At 41.9% G+C, this 18,890-nt stretch overlaps 1 protein-coding gene across 4 annotated transcripts in view; it reads right to left on the bottom strand.

Annotated features, from left to right (window-relative positions):
- SUCO (SUN domain containing ossification factor) overlaps positions 1-18,890 on the bottom strand; it is a 40,056-nt gene that overhangs the window by 2,713 nt on the left and 18,453 nt on the right. The window contains exons 5-22 of one of the 4 annotated variants that reach the window (XM_030953269.1): positions 18,155-18,295; positions 17,831-17,981; positions 16,757-16,877; positions 16,400-16,524; positions 15,886-15,953; positions 15,218-15,325; positions 14,183-14,288; positions 12,243-12,263; positions 11,955-12,010; positions 10,924-11,015; positions 10,383-10,448; positions 8,077-8,151; positions 7,463-7,559; positions 5,388-6,542; positions 3,720-3,807; positions 2,402-2,506; positions 1,348-1,502; positions 907-998 (exon numbers count right to left, since the gene is read on the bottom strand). In XM_030953269.1, the coding sequence (XP_030809129.1) occupies positions 907-998; positions 1,348-1,502; positions 2,402-2,506; positions 3,720-3,807; positions 5,388-6,542; positions 7,463-7,559; positions 8,077-8,151; positions 10,383-10,448; positions 10,924-11,015; positions 11,955-12,010; positions 12,243-12,263; positions 14,183-14,288; positions 15,218-15,325; positions 15,886-15,953; positions 16,400-16,524; positions 16,757-16,877; positions 17,831-17,981; positions 18,155-18,295 (2,822 nt within the window). The remainder of the gene's footprint in view (positions 1-906; positions 999-1,347; positions 1,503-2,401; positions 2,507-3,719; positions 3,808-5,387; positions 6,543-7,462; positions 7,560-8,076; positions 8,152-10,382; positions 10,449-10,923; positions 11,016-11,954; positions 12,011-12,242; positions 12,264-14,182; positions 14,289-15,217; positions 15,326-15,885; positions 15,954-16,399; positions 16,525-16,756; positions 16,878-17,830; positions 17,982-18,154; positions 18,296-18,890) is intronic. The other 3 variants (XM_030953270.1, XM_030953271.1, XM_030953272.1) reach the window with 3 other exon arrangements.

Raw genomic sequence — 18,890 nt, 5'->3', positions numbered from 1 at the left:
AGTGACACATCTGAAAAGCCCTGGCCTCCTCACAGTTATGGCCATGGGAGAGGTGCAAAGAACATCCTTTGGGGGAAAGGAGGAGTCAGTGAGTGTTGCAGTCTAGGCAAACAAACTGCTCCCAGTGTAAGAGTGCCATGTGCAGCCTGCCCTGACAGCACAGATGTGCACCCACCAACGAGGAGATGTTCACACTGACCTCAGACCAGCAGGGAGAATCTGGGACAAGTGTTGTTTTGAAAAAAAATAGTCTAGACCTTAGCTAGTGTTCATGGCATCACACTGCCAACTCCAGAGTTTTAATGGAGTTTTATTCACAGAACAAACCTGTGAGGCAAGTTTGCTGCACCCAGAAGAGCTGTGTCAGCAGCATACTTGCTAGTTACTATCATCTGCAACACTTGCTTTTGCATGGCACTCATGGCCTAAGAAATCAAAATTCAGCTGTCCCAAGTCTACCATGAATACTGCAAAGATCAGATCATTCCTCATACCCAAGCCAAGATAAATGGTCTAAGTTTTCTTACTGAAGTTGCTAAATTTGAAACTTAAATACCTGCCAAGTTTCAAACATAGGCTATCAGGACTTCAGGAAAGTAGGACACTCAGACTTCCCACGTCTGGCATTTCCAAAAGAAAAAAAAAAGCTGCTTTCTGCAAGCTTCACAGCTTTGCAGACCTGAGTGCCTGCACTGATTGCTCCTAACCCTAAAAACCATCTGCAGAGCAGAAGAGATCTGTAGCAAAAACTGCATGTAGGGTTTTAGCATAATCCAGCACAGTTCTGTGAGTATCTGGTAACTTGTTCACAAAGCACCTTATGTTACAGAACACATACATGAACACACACACATTGTGCAGCACTAAGAGCAACAGCACAGACCAGATGTATGATATGAATAATACCTTCTTTACCAGCTAGCTGAAAAGACTGGGATCTGACCAGTGGAAGGGAAGTTCTTCTTTTCAAATTCATATCATCATAGGAGGAGAAACACCTAGGAAATTCCAGAAAGCTTTTTTAACACATTTTTCTCAGGGCTTTGTCATGTACATTTTCTCATTAAAAATCATTCTTGGCAGAAAGACAGAACTGTCTGCTGAGGTGCCCAAAAAAGCCTGGATATCAGACACCGTACTGTGTTTGCTACAAGTTATCAAGACATGTTTTTCAAGTACAGTGGCCCCAAAATGCTCCTAGGAGAGTGTTATGATTGAGAGCCCCTTGCTATGAATTCTGAGTGTGCAGAAAGAAAACTCAGAATTAAAGCAGATGTGCCAGTACCAGCACACTTAGGAAACATCAATGAAAGCTGCAAGAACAATTAATTTTCAGATATACATTACCTTTTGGGGCTAGGGTAGTGATTGCTTTTGGGAATTTTTGAGAGGTAATCTTCACAGAACTGAGAAGGGCTCCTGCAGCGCTGCACAAAAAGCACCAAGCCCAGGATGAGGCAGAGAACCAGAGAAATCACCAGGTAAGTCTGGCGGTCAGAAACCTGCAGGGATTGGACACAACTGCTGAAGACACAACAACTCCATGACGTTGCCATTCTTATGTTCTAAGCTCTAAAAGACAAATGCTATGTTCTCAACTCGCTTTTCTTTAGTTTCACTAAACACCTGCTCATGTTTCAGTAATTTTTCAGAGGTCTGATGCAGTCTATTGGCTGTGCAGCATTCAGGAGTGAAGGCTGATAACAGGAAAAGATTCCCCTGCCTCCAATATCAGCACAACTACAGAAGCTGCCACCCCCTGCAAAGAGCATCCCAACCTCCCTGAAAGCAATACACTTCCCATAAGAAACCAGGCTCAGAAAGTAACTTCTCTGGTTCACAGCCGACATGGATGCAACACTATGGCAAATCTACACTGCACTTTTAATCAGCTGACACTGCAGTACTTCACAAAACACCATGATAATCACTTGATTCAATGTGGTTTCACTGACCACAGCACTCAAACAGGAGCTCATCCAGCCAGGCATCAAAGGAGGAGCCTCAGCAAGTGTGTTAGCTCAAAGAAGGTCTTTGGCAATACTCACAAAATATAAAAGATCATGTTTATGGTACTGCTTGAAATGTCAGGCAGGCAGAACATAAACATTGGAGAGAAAACGTTCCTAATATTGTTGCCAAGATGTCCCTACTCTCTAAAGATGACAATAGCCAGTAGGGAAAGGAGAAGGGTGCCTTGGCTCAGACTCTACAGTCATGGGGCTAGGGGGCTGCAGTAACTATGACCAGGACAGCTCATGTTACTCGAATTTGCAGCTAGAAGTTTCAGACAGAGTAGGCTGAAAACAACACAGCAGACAATTTACAACTCCATTTGAAGACTCTGGTCTCTTCAAACAGAGATGTGTTTATGCATCCATTTCCTCTGGACTGTGATTACCTCACGTTTCAGCTCCGCCACGGTGGCTGACAGATTGGAAGCCAGCTGGGTCATGTTGGTGAGCTGTGCTTGCAGCAGCTGGATTGCCTCTGTCTGACGCTGATCCTGTGGAGAACAGTCATGGGCATGCTGTCAGTGGCCAGGTTCCACTGTCACCTGCCCTCATGGCCACAGCATTAGTGTTCTGTCTGTCTGACACAGCAAGGCACTCAGCACAGCCTACGCAGCATGGTTTCCCACACAGTGCTCACATAACATCTCTGTTTGTCAACACTTCCTAACATCATGCCAAGTGCATCTCATCAGAGACACTTGTGCTGTCCTCACCACGGGCACAGTGAGCAGGCAGCTCCACACAGTCACTGTCAGGAGGCCACAGAACACACACAGAGCTGCCAGGCACAGCTCCAGCCCAAGGCTGATGCACAGGACAGGAGCCCACACCAGCCAGGAATGGCTCCTTCCCAGCTAACAGCTGCTGCCTGCAAGAGCCCTAACAGGACTCAATCCTGTGAGAAAGTAAGGAAGGTAAGCAGAACACCAGGGAGACTAACCTCAGACTGACCAGCACTGATACTCTTCCAAAAAACCCCAAACCCAACCCAGAAAAGGCAACACATGAAAGCTGCCATTTCCATCACTGCTCACAGATGAATAAACTCCACACCTGGGAATGCACTTCAGAAACTTTCAGTCTGGGATCAGTTTGCTATGCCATGTGCATAGCTGCTTAATGAATGTTTAGCACAGCAGTTACTGCTCTATTTCACAGCTGCTCAGGAAAGCCAAGACGGCAGAGCAGGGAAAATCCACATTTTAAAGAACAAAGTAAATTTTTGGTTACATGCACAACATTTTTAAATGCAGATTTGGCCTAAGCCATTACTGTACCCCTCTGCAGTCTCTTCAGCAGCAGGGAAATTGTCTATCGATACTTTAAATCAGATATGAAAAATGAACCAAGTTAAAAAAATTGTTTTGAGTGCAGTTACAACCAAGAAACAAGGGTTGGAACTGACCTGGGTAACTTTTTCATTGACAAAGACATTGAAGAGTTGTAGCCAATACCAGCTAACAACTGATCTTGTCTTTAAGTACAAAATCAAGAAAACAGAGCTGAAAATGGCTTTATTCTGAAACAACAGAACATGTCTAAAAATCTTATAATGGAGAAAAACAGGGAAGCATGGAATGGATGCTCTTAAAAGGCAGATATACAGCTCAGTTGAAAAAAGATTTCTGCACCTCTGTGTAACTCTTCATTAAAAGCAAGCCCTTCCTACTAGGAAAACACCTCAATACTCCAAACAAATCATACCTGTTCTTCTGCTATTCTTGAGGTGTTCTGAAGTTTTATTATTGTTTTATTGAAAGCCTTCTGCATTTCCTCCATTTGTTTTCGGTACCTAAAACAGAAAGTGTTTAAGGCTGAAATATCAGTGCACAAAACTCCTCAGCTTAGGCTTGTCTTTAAGTCTAAAACATGATTATGCCAGTAAAAACCTTCTCTTTGCCTAAAGAGCTTTATTTAAACATCAAGTGGTACCTGCTTTTAAGTTTCACAAATAAAACAGATGTCCTCTTTGTTTTGTTTTTCTTCCCCCAAGGTTATGGTCCAATCTATTTCAACACCTTCAAGCTCAGTGCCAATTTGCTGAATTCACTCTGCACAATAATTATAACTGTGAGCCCCTTCTTTGGAACCAAATGGGTACATTTCCCCACCCTCCTGTAGCTAAGGAACACCACAGATAAACACCAATACACAGAAATATCCTTCACAGGACTCTTGGTTCCCTCTCCACAGCCACTTATTCAATCAGAGTTACTACAGATAACAGGGTAGTTGAAGTGGAAACAATTTAATAAAAAAGGCATTGTAGGTGTGTGACATTCAGTTCAACAGTTACAGAAGGATGTGCCCTTTTGTAGACAGAATTATGGACAGGATTAGTGCCTACATCCTGACAACACTTCATCCTTTTAAAAAACCCACAGCAACACTCCTCAAAATAAAACAAACAGGATTTTAACTGAAACACAAAGAGGGAAGAAGCCCTGATTCACACAGGGTAACTCCAACAGCCACCTAGGCTTTGGTCCTTTCCTCAGCTTTCCATAAAGCTTTAAGCTGTGATTTACACTTGTATTGCACTAAGTGGTTTCTTTAGTTACTGTTTTGCACTGGGGGGTGTTACTTGGCACTGAATAGCTCACATGGTTTGTTCCACACACACTCCCTCTCCCCTAAGCCCCAGAGGAGGTGGTCTTGGCCTGGGTCAGTCCCTCCCATCACCTCTATCCCATTGGCTGTGGCCCCTCTCCTCTGCCCCCCTTCCCCTGGCTTTAAAATCTCCTGGAAGGAAACCCTCTGGTCTCTTTGGTCTCTTTCCCCCGAGGGACTCAGCCTTGCCCAGGTGGCTCCTATCCAGGACTAAAGTGAGGCTCTGGTCCCAAGAGGAAAGACCTCCTTGAGTCTTTTACTCTTGTCCTTGTAAGGCTGCGAGGGGCTGAGGGTCCACAGCTGGCCAGATCAGACCCAAACAGCCCCGAGAGATCAGCCCTCACAATGCACCCCCTGTCCAAGCCCCCTGTACCTCACAGCCAGGACTCCCCCCAGCCCTCACAATGCACCCCCTGTCCAAGCCCCCTGTACCTCACAGCCAGGACTCCCCCCAGCCCTCACAATGCACCCCCTGCCCAAACCCCCTGTACCCCAAACAAACACCCCCCCCCCCCACCAAACCCCCCCCAAAAAACCCTGTACCTCACAGCCAGGACTCCTCCCAGCCCTCACAATGTACCCCCTGCCCAAGCCCCCCTGTACCTCACAGCCAGGACTCCCCCCAGCCCTCACAATGTACCCCCTGCCCAAGCTCCCTGTACCTCACAGCCTGGACTCCCCCCGGGCTCTTACAATGTACCCCCTGGCCAAGCTCCCCTGTACCTCACAGCCAGGACTCCTCCCAGCCCTGCTCAGCCTCACCTCTGACTGAGCTCCTCCAGGTAGCGGCTGCTGAGGGACATGTTGACCTCCAGGGCCTTGATGCGGTTGTTGAGGCGCATGAAGACAGATTCCTTCTGGTTGGATCCATGAACGAGGTTCCCGTTGGTGTAGCCCAGCTCTGTGGAGTTCTGCAGCTCAGCATAGAAGTCTGTTGCTGTTCTCTGGGGCCCCCCTGAGACCGGGAGTGCCAGCAGAGCTTCCTCGGCCGCCTGCTCGTCCTCCTTTGTCTCGGCAGGCAGGGGAGGCTCAGCAGGAGGCACAGCAGGTTTCTGCACTTCTGGAGTGCTCTCCTTCCCTTCCACAGCATCACTGGCTACCACATCCACTGTGCTTTCAGGCTGCACAACAGTCTCTGTAGGCTTTGGAATCACTGGGGTAGCAACAGGTTCTCTTGTGCTCACCTCCTTTACCTCAGTGGCCACAGTGGGCTCAGGGCTTTCTTCTACAGCTGAGCTCTCAGCCTTTTCCATTTCGGTGCTGAGCTCTGGGACATCCACCTGGGGAGTCACCCTTGGTGCTACCTGGCCTGAGTCTACTTTTGGAGGCTCCAGCACCGTGTCTGTTGTGGGGGATGGCTTCACTTCAGAAGTAACTTCTAGCAGGAGGGACTGAGAGACAGTTTGAGGATGGCTTGGCTCCAGCTCAATGGACTCTGTGGTCTCATTGCTGATCTCCTCATGGACTGCACTGAAGTCAACTCCAACAGCAGACCCAGGGGGTTTCTCAGCTTTGCTGTCCACTTGCTCAGGCAGAGGCTCCTGTGCTGCTGTGTGGGCAGACTCAGTCAGAGCTGGCTGTGGCTGCTGCACATCCACAGGGTGAGGAGGCCTCTCTTCCCCTCCAGTTTCACTGTGCTGCCGATGCATGGCTGCTGCAACCGAGCACCACTTCAGCAGGTACTCGGAGAAGGTGGAGATGCAGCACACTGCTGCCATGTCACTGCAGTACTTCTCTGTCTCCAGCTCAAACCATGCTGCTGCCTCCTCCTCCTGCTCATCACTGGGCAGCAAAGTTACTGTGGACTGGCTTGTATCTTCTTCATACTCGTGCACTAGCTGAACAATTGGGCTTTCTTTAGTCAAATCCACCATTACTTGCTCTTTCTCTAGCTGTGGAATATCTGTAGTAACAAGTCTACAACAGAGTTAAAAAGACAAGGTGTTAATTCAACAGTTTTACATCCCTGCTCTAGAAGACTGTGAAAACAGTCTTTTAGAAAATTGGCAAGGCTTAGTCCAGTGACCAAAGGCCAGTTTTGAGACAGAAATTCTGCAAGGTAATATTTTCTCTGGTGATTTTCAGTCCCAATAGGCAAACAAATTATTTCTGCCTCTTAAACAGCAAGCCTTCTCAACTAGATATTGCCCCTTCCCTCACCCCTGAAAAAAGTCACCAGTTCAAGTCCTCTTTTTTACACAGCAAGCATCTTACTCTGCTGATGCAATCCTCAAATGCAGGAATCACAACATTCCCACTGACCTTCCTGAGTCTCACAGCAAGAGTGACAGAAAGCTGTAAAGCCACTAAATACAGCACAAGTCATGTCTTAACATTTAAGAGGCAGGGTCTTGGCCTTAAGCAGCCTAATTATCAGCAATGTAATTACTGAAAAACAACAGACTCTATACAGAACTTCTTTTCTCAAGCTCACTCTGCACATTTGCATACAGGTTTCATTAAGGGAAGTCTACCAAAGTATAAGCTTCCAAACCAGAAGTTTGTCACTACAATTTAACTGAATGGTATGCAAATACAATTTACATTCCTAATTAGTCTCCCTTGCAGGAGACCACAAAACCTGGACCAATATGAAACCAATTTCTGTGTCAAAACAAAACACACCCTAATAGAAATAGCTATAATAGACAGCAAAAAACCACTAAATGTCTCTGGTTAATGCCATTACCATGGTACAGATTTTACCAAATACTTATTTTTTCCCTTGTTTAAGTCTGCATGCCATACCAGAGCATCCTACCAGCAAGGACTGCAGACTGGCCCATGTTTGTCTCTGCTGGGAGCACATTACAAACACCCCAAGAGCAATCACTTACTCTGGTGAAGGAACAGGTGTTGGTTCAGGCAGTCTTGGTGCAGCTGTTGAAGTTGCAGGGGTGGCAGTGACATTTTCAGACACACTTTTGTTCCCAGCTGCAGGAAGGAGGAAAATGTGAATGTGAAAACTCAAGAACCATCTTTGTTTTCAACAAATTCTGAGGTCTGGGTTTATTATTGATGGTTTTTTTTTCTAATGGTTAACTGTGCTACCAAGTTAACTGCAGATGTCACCCAAAGTTATCTGAATGAAATGCTACTGACAGTTTTTGAGCATGATGTTGTGGACAATCTCAAAATACTTCAGAGAAAGAAGCAGCAAGTTAGGACTTCACAAATCCAGCTGGGTAACACAGAGAGTAAATATCTCCAAAAAAGCTGAATAAGCACTTGTGTCATCTTTGTATAGGTTTTCTTCTCAGCAAATTCAGCACCTTTGTTCCACTTTTCACAGTCACTAGGTTCTATGACACTAATCAGATGTGTCACAAAAGGTGAAAAAAGTAATTTAAACCATCACAGACCATCCAACTCCTCACAAAAAACCCCCAAAACAAAACTTAAAGCAATGCAAACTTTCCAGAATGCTTTTCATCCAAAAAAACTACAGTACCTTCAGTTTCAGATGACTCTTCAGTTTTGGCTCCAAGCATATTGGCAGCAATGTTCACCATACTCAGGATAGCATCTAAAAGAGACAACAACTCCTCAACAAGGGCACTCTCAGAGGGCCCAGAGATCAGCAGCACCAAAAAATTTGCTATTTTGCAATACTTGCTTGAAATTAATCACAGTGTAAGGACATAACATCTGGTCATTCTATTACACTGGAGGCAGCTGTTTCTTTTAAAGGTAAATGTGTAAGTTAGAAACCTGTATTTGAAAACCTGCACCCTAACACCCACAGATCTGGCTTACACACATATTTATTTTAAGGAGCTGTTAAGTAGGACAGTTCCTCTCCCCTCTGAATTCACAGAAGTAAATTCCAAGAGGTCCTGCTCTACATTAGCACAGGAATTAAATACAGCTCCTCTTTGGTCTTGATATTGACAACACACATAATGGCCAGGCTTATAAGAAGCTGAGGAACAGGTAAAGAGCACTATATTGTAAGCACACAGAAGCTGGCTTGATTTTGCCCATTTCTCCCCCACCCACCAACATATGGCAGTGTATGTCACATGGCCAAGGTCCTCATGTTAGAGAGGCATTTTAGCAGCAATGACAAATTCCTTGGGCTCTAGGAAGTTGTTTTCAAAACTTTGGTTCTGCCTTTCCTCCAGAAAAGGAAGTTGCAGAAGCTGCATTCCTGATTTATGTTAATCTATCTGGGTTTGTATAATGAGAAAAGTCACAATAGTCAAAAGATGCTGAACTTCAGCTGTGGATGGTTTCTTAGAAAAATGAGAAAATGAGAGAGAATACAGAGTTGGTATAGAAGCTTTACAATGTGGGAGAATGGCAGGAGAGAGAACAAGACTGCAGAATGCTTCTTATGAGATTAAATGTCTGAGAACCCTCCACCTCCTCCTCAGAGGACCCTCTTTCTCACTCTACATTAAGATGCAAAATGGAAACCTGTCTCATTTGTCTACATGCATATTAAAAAAAAAACCACCAAAAAAACAATACCCACCAACTCTACTCCTTCCAAAAGAGGAGCACTGACCACCCTGACAGAGAGGAAACTCTCAGTAACAAAACCCACCAGCCAGAACTAAATACTGGTCACTGCAACGTTTCAGTGCACTAGAGAGACAGCTGAGCACCATTAGCAACAGGTGTTCCAAATCTTTTCATCTTAGCTTTAGTAGACTAAAAAACGAAATGGAAAGTCACTGCCTTTTTCAGACAGTGAATATAAACTTGTAATACTGCCCTTGCAGACAGATCATGTGAATATGCATCACCAAGATAGCTTGAAGGCAGAAAGTTTAGAAGCCACAAAGAAGAGATAAGCAGTGTCAGGGAAGAATTTACTGCTTTATCTCATCTGTGAGAGGCACACATGTAGAAATAAACTGCCTTTTCCACTACCTATTTGCCTTTTGAAAACTGTTCTAAGCTGTGAATATGCCTAGCCATGACCTTATTCTCAGGAGAAAACAATGTTCTAGGAAAAACATGAAAGATTTCTGTGGCTCTGATCCACTAGAGGATGAAAGCAAAGGCTGACTCCAAACAGCATTAACTGAGTGCAGATCTACACTGGAATAACAAATCTTCATTAGCTGGGAGAGAAGGAAGAGTGCAAGAGCTCCTTAGGAAATGGTGTGTGGAGGTGACACCATCCTGAATTATTCAGCAGTGAAGACTACCATTAAAACTGAATATTCCAGGATTCTCAGTCAAACTAACCCTACACATGGAGGTTTTCCAATGGGAAAAGTGAGAGGAGACAGTCAAGAACCTTTAGTTCTCTCAAAACAATACACAGCCCTTATGAAGAATTAGAGTATTTACATAAAGCCTTCTCAGAAATTGTAGTATTCTCCATCCTTCTCTCCCCCTAAAGTTGTACAAAGGAAATCTTTATATTGCCTCCTGCAGGTTAAGCACTTTAACAAAACACAGATTCCCAACTTCCAAATAATTACAGTTCTACAGCACTTTAGTACTGGCCATTTACAGCCCTATACAACTTTTACATGATCTTCAGTATTCAGAATCCTTAAGTACAGAAAAGTTTCCACAAAACAGATATCCTTACAAATTGAAAATTCATTTTTTTGAATGCTAAGAGTGATCCCCCAACTCCAAATTTTTAATTATTCCTATGAAACTAAAGAAGAATCACAAATTGCTTCAGCAGAATATAAAAGCTGTAGATGTTGCACAACAAATTGTCATTTCACTTTCAATTAGCACACCTTGTTTTAAGCACAGGAATAACTTTTTCTAATAAATCATACTCACTTGTAGCAGAACCAAGAAGATTTTTTGAAGATTTTTCTTCCCCTGTGTTATAATCCAACAGATAATCTATGTATAAAGAAGAACAATTCGTGACTATTAGAATTTCATCTGTCACGGGCAAAGAATATGAACCTCAAGATTTAACATGTCATTCAGTGATGTCAACTTGACAGTGTGGAAATAAAACTACAGAAAGCTTAAGGTCAGATATTATGAACTGAAATGGACTCTAAGAATAGAACTTTCCATGTAAGCTGCTTTATTTTAGTAATCCTTTCCTACTGTCAGCACATGAAGAAATTGTCTATTCTGCCAAGTTAAACACAGACTTATTACTATAATTTTAAAGCAACCCTCTACATAGCTACATTTAAACATATTGTTTAAAACTCCAAAGGATTGTTGGAAAAGCTCAGAAATGCTGAAACACTGTCAACAAGTAAATTTACAGTCAAATCTTTCATCATATACAGGAAGTGATGAGCCACCAACAGCACAAGAGCTGCCTGAATGGCTAAAAATGCACAGAATATTTGCTTACCATAATCTTCATCAAACAGTTCTTGTCTTTCAGACTGATACTGAGAATCAGCTATTTCTTCATACTCTTCAACCATGCTAGTACCAAATACTCTATGATCAAAGTTTTAAAATAAAAACCTAGTATTAGGAATCATGTGATATAATTGATAAGCAGTATCACCTTTATGTAACAAGTAAATGAGACACAATAGTTGCAGTCATTTAAGCGAGATCAAGCAGCAGGGATGTTTATTTTCTCGAAGTTCTATCTACAAGGAACCTACACAAGATCCTGTTTCTCATTCTAATTCCAAAGAGTCTTTTCTTCCTTTTAAACTCACACCTAGACTTCTTTGTCTTTGGCTGTCCATGAGCTCTTACACCTCCTCTTCAGTTTCACCTTTGACTTGCTTTAGGAATATCTGCTCAGAACTACCTCCCTTTGCATGCCACATTCTCTTTGACATCTTCTGCCAAAATTCAATCAAATCAATCCAATGCGAAGCAGCCTTGTGGACTAAAAATATGGTTTGACTTCTAATACCAGAGACCTCCCAGGTTCAAAACCTGTTTTTTAGGAGCAGTACAGAGGCTGATGGCTCTCTGAATTAAAAATTCACAGGTGTTTCTACTCAGCTATTGCAAACATTACTGACTGCATTCACCTGTGGTGCCAAACAACTCAGCAGCTTCCAAAAGCACTCACCACACCTGCTCTTTTTAGCTCACCACTTGTTCTCTGTTTTGCTTGGTCACCCTTGAAATGCTCATGTCCTGCTCTAAAGCTGCTCAAGGCTCCTGTTTGCTCCTCCCCTCCCCCTGCAAATATAAACTATTCCTGACATACCGGAGAAGTAAATAATAAAATTCAAAACTTCTTTACACAGACATGAAAGACACTACACAGCAGGCAGGTCAGGCAACTTCTTCAATCCATAATACCTACAAGTAACTGCAACTGGAAATTGGAATTGTTGCCCAATTATTCTAAAAGCAGACTAGTCCTCACTGCAAGGAGGTAGAAAGACTAAGCAAAACACAAAGTATTACCTTATAAGACTTAAAGGACAAAAATGTTCTGATCCAAAGTGTGATATCAACTCCACCTAAAGAATAAAAGGTACTTAAAATAAAACTCCAAAGACCCACAGAGCCAAAAGTTCAGTTAAACATAAACATTCAATCTTGAAATTGCAAGTTTTGTTCACTCCAGGGAGTTGCAGATTGCCCAGAGCAGAAAAGACCAGATTTATTCTTGCCATGCATTAGAGAGCTGAGCCGCAGCAGAGAACACCCCCAGCCCCATGCATCCATCACTCCACAAGAAGAGTTGCTAACCTTTATGTACTTGATGAACATCTGAAGCGAGAGAGAGGAAAGGAGAAAAAAACAAAAAACAAAAAGTAGATGTCAGTACAAAGGCTGAACACATGCTACAGGCAACTACAGAGTCCTGCTGGGTTTAATTCCGTACTATAAATGCCTAAGAGGACAAGCTGGGAAAGATTAAGTTGTAACACAACTTCATCTGCCTTGGCTAGCAAGATTTCATTTAGCCCTTGTACCTTGCAGATTGAAGGTAACATGCAACAAGTGTTTGATTAGGCAATTGAAGTTATTCAATTTTTCAGGGCAGCATGACCACAGATAGAATACTAAAGTGTGTTAAATGTACTAAGTGTATTTTTTTCCCTTAAAGAACACAGACTACAGAAAGTGACTCAAAAGGAAAAACAAACCCACGTAGCATGCACTCTATAGGTACTGCTGCTGCTTCAACTCACTATAAAATACTTCCATTTACAGAAGCACAACTGCAACAAACAGAGCAGCTGATGACAGACGGGGGAGTTTCAGATATCTGTGTATTTCTAGTGCAGCCTTGACTACACCCTGATATTTATTTAATCTGAATTAATTTTTAAGCATTTATTAAACCACTATGTAGACACTATCACTGAAGGACTGGAATAATCTGCACATGAGACCGTGATAAATAATCTCACAAAAATCCCATTGCTTTTGATACAAGTTCAGTAAGCCACTTCAAAAAAATTAACTTTTGAAAATATTTTGGACTCATTCTGTAGACCAGACATACTTAGAACTTGCTTACTTTTTGCACTATGAAGTGAAAAAACCTTCAGAAATTTTACCATGCTGTACTATTCAAGGCAGAGCACTGTATCCACCAGGGAATTAAGTGCTGCAGCATCTATACAGGAATTCTGCTACTTCCGTGACAATGGCAGCTACCTTAAGGCATTAATTAATTCAGCCAGAAAACAGAATTAAAAATAAATGAAATCTCTGTTCTGTGACTCATGCAGCATTTCTAGGTAAAGAAGTTAGACAATTATCATTCATAGCTACTTTTTCATAAAAGCACAAAGCATAATTAAGGAGGACAAACTAATATTTTTTTTGGCCATACCATAATTGGAAGATAACACATCACTGAAGAGGACCTAAAAGGTCTGTATTTTATTTGAATTTAAACCTTCACTACAACCCAATATTTTCACAGAAGCTTTTATCCAAGTTCAAGTACCACATTAATTATTTATGGAGTTTTATTCCCTTTGAGTCTCCTGAGTAAAGATAGCTTTATGCAAACTGTTTTGAAGGTGGAGGTATCATGGCAATGCTCCAGTAGCAGTGAGCATAAATAATTTGCCTGAGTCAGAGTTATGGTTGAATAACTGGAAAACTGCACTTGGAGTCTCTTAGTGAGAACCAAGATGCAGCCCCATACATTTTCAGATTCACTAAACTGTACAGCCCAGCATGTACAAAAATATCAAGAAATAGGCATACTGTGATCTGTGCTCCAGGGACTGATTGGGCAGTGTGTGTATATACACAAATAAATCTAAATAGGTACAGATATATGTGTGTATATGTAAAGCAGGTACAGCCAAGAAACAAAATAGGTCAAGATTCTTCTGCTCTTACATTCAGGGGACAGTTGGGTAAAGTCAAATAGAACAGAACTTTGTCTAGATTTTCCTTAATTCAGGTATCAGCTAAGTATGTACTTGGACCCAAGGGGCTTCCCAAGATCCTCTCAATTACCAAAGTGAGCAAGGTAATAAGGTCACAACTGTGACAAGGATTTAGTACCCAGACAAGCCCAGCTGGGGCCACTAATTAACCAAGGGCAATTAATGGTAAGGCAGGCTTTGAAAACACATTTCTTGGGATGCTGTTATACAGAGGAAACCCAGCAAACCCCTCCTTCCCTGAGGAGCATGGATGCTTCTGCAGTACTGAGTTACCTTCACATATTTTGCATACATCTGTTCATCCAAAGGAAAGCTCTGGACATTCCTCTCATCTCTGGCATGGAAAGTACCTAATTTAATCCATTTGTTTGTTGGATACCTAGAAAGGAAACAATGGAGTCAGGTAATGAAATGCAGGAACTTTCTGTTCACAGGTATTTACAGAAGTTTCTCCTAATGCCTTTCCAGAGCAGAAATACATTTTGTTCTTTCCATCTGCAAGGCAGCAGCAAATTTCCCAACCCAAAAACCTCAGCAGGACCCTCACACAATGACAGCAGTGTGCAAGCCCTTGTAGCACAAAATCCCACACTTATCCAACCACTGAAATGCAGCCAATCTAGGGTGAAGCCCCCCCAGATGAACAGAAGAACACAACACCTGGCAGGTTGCATTGCTGTAAGCAGGCAGCAGAAAACTGAGCAGAGCAGAGCTAGAACTGCACAACAGAACAAGTGTTCAAAGTCTAACCCCACCTGCTTTAGGCATCCAAGAAGTAAAGGAGTTTTCCTGATGCCCTCTCAATGCCTGCTCACTCAGACCAGAATTACCTGCTCCCTCCAGAAAGCAGAGGGGGCACAGCATTGCCTAAATCACCCTAAAGCCACCCTCTATGCAGCCATCTGGCCAACCTGCAGCACTCTCACTCCTTCCCATTTCTCAATGGGGAACTACTCTTCCTTTCTTTTTGAATAATCTGTGGGTTTTGGACTTAGTTCAGCACTGAAAATGGTCTGAATGACAAGGGAGGGGAGAGCCCACAATCTCAGTAGCATTTTATAATCTGCCACCCACTACCCAGCTACTGTATAAATTCTGCTCCTCAACAAATTTTTCCTTTTAATTTTTAAGGTGGCAAAGGAAAAAAACCCTCTAGCAACTGACAATATACACAAAGAAAAACCATGTGACTTCACATTACATTCCACTTTGCATAACAACAAACATACAGAGATCATGCTTCATAAAGCCTTGCATCTAATAATTATTTCATTTTTTCATTCAGAAGGATGAGTTTAGGTAACATACCTGTCACTAATTGACACCAGAAAGTCTTTAGGAGTGGAAGAGAATAATTCATGATTTGCAATGTCAAACTGCTTTACTTGCACTGGTTCACAGAGCTCAACAACAAACCTTAAAGACAAAAAGTAAGTGTTTTTTTAAGAAAAGACTTTTCCTTCTGCAGTTACAATCTTCAGCCCTTCCCCTCATTATCAGATCCTTCAGTGGGTGTAAGGAGGACACTACAAAAATGACTCCAGCTACAAGAGCTTCATCTATCTCGTCCTCAAAGGAATCAAATCACAGAACTAAAAACTAAGGACAGCAAACAATTTAAATCACACCTGAAGTACCAATTAATGTATGGTAAATTCTGTCCACCTGTCCTACAATTATTTGACAGTCAGGAAAAGAAACCAAGAATCTTTATTTGAATGCTCAAGTGCTTTATCTGCCATAAGATAATTATGCAAAACTTACACATATTAAGATAAATAAAAATATCACCTTAATATTACTTGTCAATACCAGAGCTAGATTTCTGTGGAAGACATAATAAATTATCTTGTGCTAATTCTGCCAGAGTTCCTCACACACCCATTCCAAGGAGCAACACATCAAGGTCAAGTCAGTCCCACAGCAATGGAAAACTATAATCACTCCTGCCACAAATGTGAACCTCAGGAACCTACCAGATTTTAGTACTGCAAGGATTGAGCATATAAAGGTCCATGTTTTCCATCAAAATAGCTGAAGTGCTCTGTAGAAAGAAAATAAATTGCATTTTAATTTGCATGGTAGACACCAACAGCATCAAGGATTTTTCCCCTCTTTCCAGCAATAAACTGGAAATTAGGTTTGTAGACTAGTATCAACAACAGTGTGAGCAAGACAATTATCCAGGACACAGTATGCCATACTTTGGGGCAATCATGGATTATTTACTGTGATGAGCTGTTTAATACAACTCTGTTCAATTGTTCAGTTTCTGTAGGAAGTAAACTCTGCTCCCATTTTCTGAATTCACTTAAAAAGACATCAAGTTCTATAGCACTGATCCCTGTTTACATCCTATTTTTATTAATCAAAATCCCAATAAATCCAAACACTGAATAACAACTTCACAAACCAGTGCTCAGTTTTAAGTGTATTTTGTTGTATAACACTACACTAAAAACTGAACACTAATAATTAATAAATGCTTACCTTTGCCTCTGGATTTGCTGCCAAAATTTTGGCACCACACTCTACAGAGGCATAGTTATTCCTGTTTTTCTGGACCTTTTTAGTGGAATGCTGCCCACCAACAGCAGAAGGGTGCATTGACTGACCTAGGAACAAGAAAATATTGCTACTATAACAAACCACACAAACAAGCAGTATTTGCACTGTCAGGGAACTTCTGCTCACTGCTTTTATATAATGAAGGCTATTAACTATGTAGTTCTAGCAGAAAAATGAAGTTCCAGGCTGCATTCCAAATGGAGACAGTCCTGCTATTCAGCTCTACCAGGAGATGACAGTGCTCTGTATTTAGACCAAACTAATGAATCCTGAACTTACTCTTTTCTTTCTCTACTTCCATGACTTTCTTCTTCCATTCATCGAATGTTGGAATGTCTCCAGGGTCCTTTGGAGTTATTACTGATGTAGGGTCAATTTCTCCTGTCTTCTTAAAGTCTTTCTGCAAAAGAAAGAACCACTGATTGTGAATATTTTTCAGGACCAACAATGAAAACAAAGATGAACTTGAAAAAACAAAGCATGCTCTGATCAAGTCAAGGGCAGACACATCATTTGCACCCATGTTAACAACTTAGAGCCAATGTAAGCAAGATTATAAGCCAGAAAAAACATGTGATGATTTTCTCTCAGAATTACAGATTATTTCACTGAAATACTGGCAATTTTTGTCGCTAAGCTAATACATTTTAAATAAAATGCAAGCCTTCTTCTCCAACACCTGCATTTTCTTCCCAATTTTTGCTTTTCCTCTTCCTAATGAAGAAAGCTTTCCCTGTAGCAAAAATCTTTAAACATCAGTGCTTGTCATGACAGAATTCCAGAGTTCTCTGGGATTTCTGAACATGTCAAAAAAAGCAGAATGACTGATTAAACATTAAAGGAACCATTTTTAAGTATCTCAGAAATAATGTTTTGGACCTGCCTGACAAAGCAAAAACCCTGTCAACTAAACTGTACATTATTCCATTTCAAGTTTTCATTTCTCCTTTGTACAAACATATTCAGCTCACCACCAGATGAGTGAACATTTGTTGGTAGACATTTCAAGTGTAGAGGTTATTTTCTGGACAATATTTTAGAGGTAGCTGCCAGGTGACAGTTTAAACATGATCCTAAAGCAGCAAAAAATGGTATTGCCATGGCCTTAGTCATTCTGATTTTAAAAAGAGTCTTATTAAAAAACACAAGCATTAGGAAGCACTTCACAACCACAGCATGAAAAGTCATACAGTTAGAAGGCCTGGCCAGCTACATATCCCACTGAAACAAGGGCCAAGTGATACTTCTGGGATAGAATAAAAGTACACCACACATATTACCAGTGGTAATAAAACCAGAGAGTAATAAAAATAAAAAATTACTCCTGTGTGTACTGAGGGGATACCAACTTACCTCCCTTTTTAGGTTCTCTGAAGCATTAAGAGCAGATTTTTGCTCATCTGCCCCCTTTTCAGCGGCTGAAACTTTGGACTCAAACTCAGATTTTGTCTTCTTTCCCTTGCCATGTGAAGATGATATGTTCTCTATATGTTGGCCTGCAAGGCTGGAAGTTTAAGGAGTGTCAGGATCTGTAACATGGTCACCACATGCAGAATCACACTCACACAAGTACACAGATGAGCAAGCACATGCAAATGTTTGTTGCAAAGCCAGCACAGAAGAGAACAACTCCCTTTGAAGTATTCAGAGCCACACACAACCTGCTTGGATACTCACCTCTCTGGTGGACTGACAAAAGAGGAAGGCTCACTCTGAGGGTCAGCCTCAAGTGTCCCACCAATATCACAGTCAGGTTCTGACTGCTCAGCTTCACTAGAGCTGACTACAGGGATATCAGCACGGGAATTCTCTATTGCACTGAAGGGAAACAAACAACAGCCTTTTTTAGCCTTCTGATAATACAAGGAACCCTAACAATCAACCACAAAGATAACTGAAAGGTTTAATAAAGAAACAGTCTCACAGAAATAATTAAGAAAAGAAGAATGAAGCATGCTGTACTGTGGAAGTGCATTCTCAGCCGTACCCATGAAAGAACAGAATTTCCTTTTCCAGCCTGTTTGTCCCAGAAAGGAACTCAAAACAGGCTTCTCATCTCCCAAAACTCACATCTAACATCCTACCAAACACTGCAATGCACAGTTCTTCCCAGCATCACTACAAGCTAACATCTTCACAGTTACCTGGCTGCCAGCAATTTTCTTTTCCCCTTCAACAAAGGAAGCAAACATGAGGCCAAGTTCCCTCACTAAAATCTCCTCATGTTCCCAAGTCAAGAGGCAGCACTGAGAACAGAGCTTGGCTAAAACTAGAGGAGAATAGGGGGGAGAAAAGCAGAGCCAGCCTTTCTACTAATGTATTTCTCTTTTTTTGTATTTCTTTTTTTTTGCTGGTGTAGTAAAAATCAGGTAGGTAGCCCAGCAGACCATGATCCAAGCTGTACCAACAGCCC

This window comes from Camarhynchus parvulus, chromosome 8 (assembly GCF_901933205.1).
Source record: "Camarhynchus parvulus chromosome 8, STF_HiC, whole genome shotgun sequence".
Lineage (NCBI taxonomy): Eukaryota > Metazoa > Chordata > Aves > Passeriformes > Thraupidae > Camarhynchus > Camarhynchus parvulus.
The sequence above is the reverse complement of the archived record's forward strand: the minus strand, read 5'-3'. Positions and strand labels throughout refer to the sequence as shown.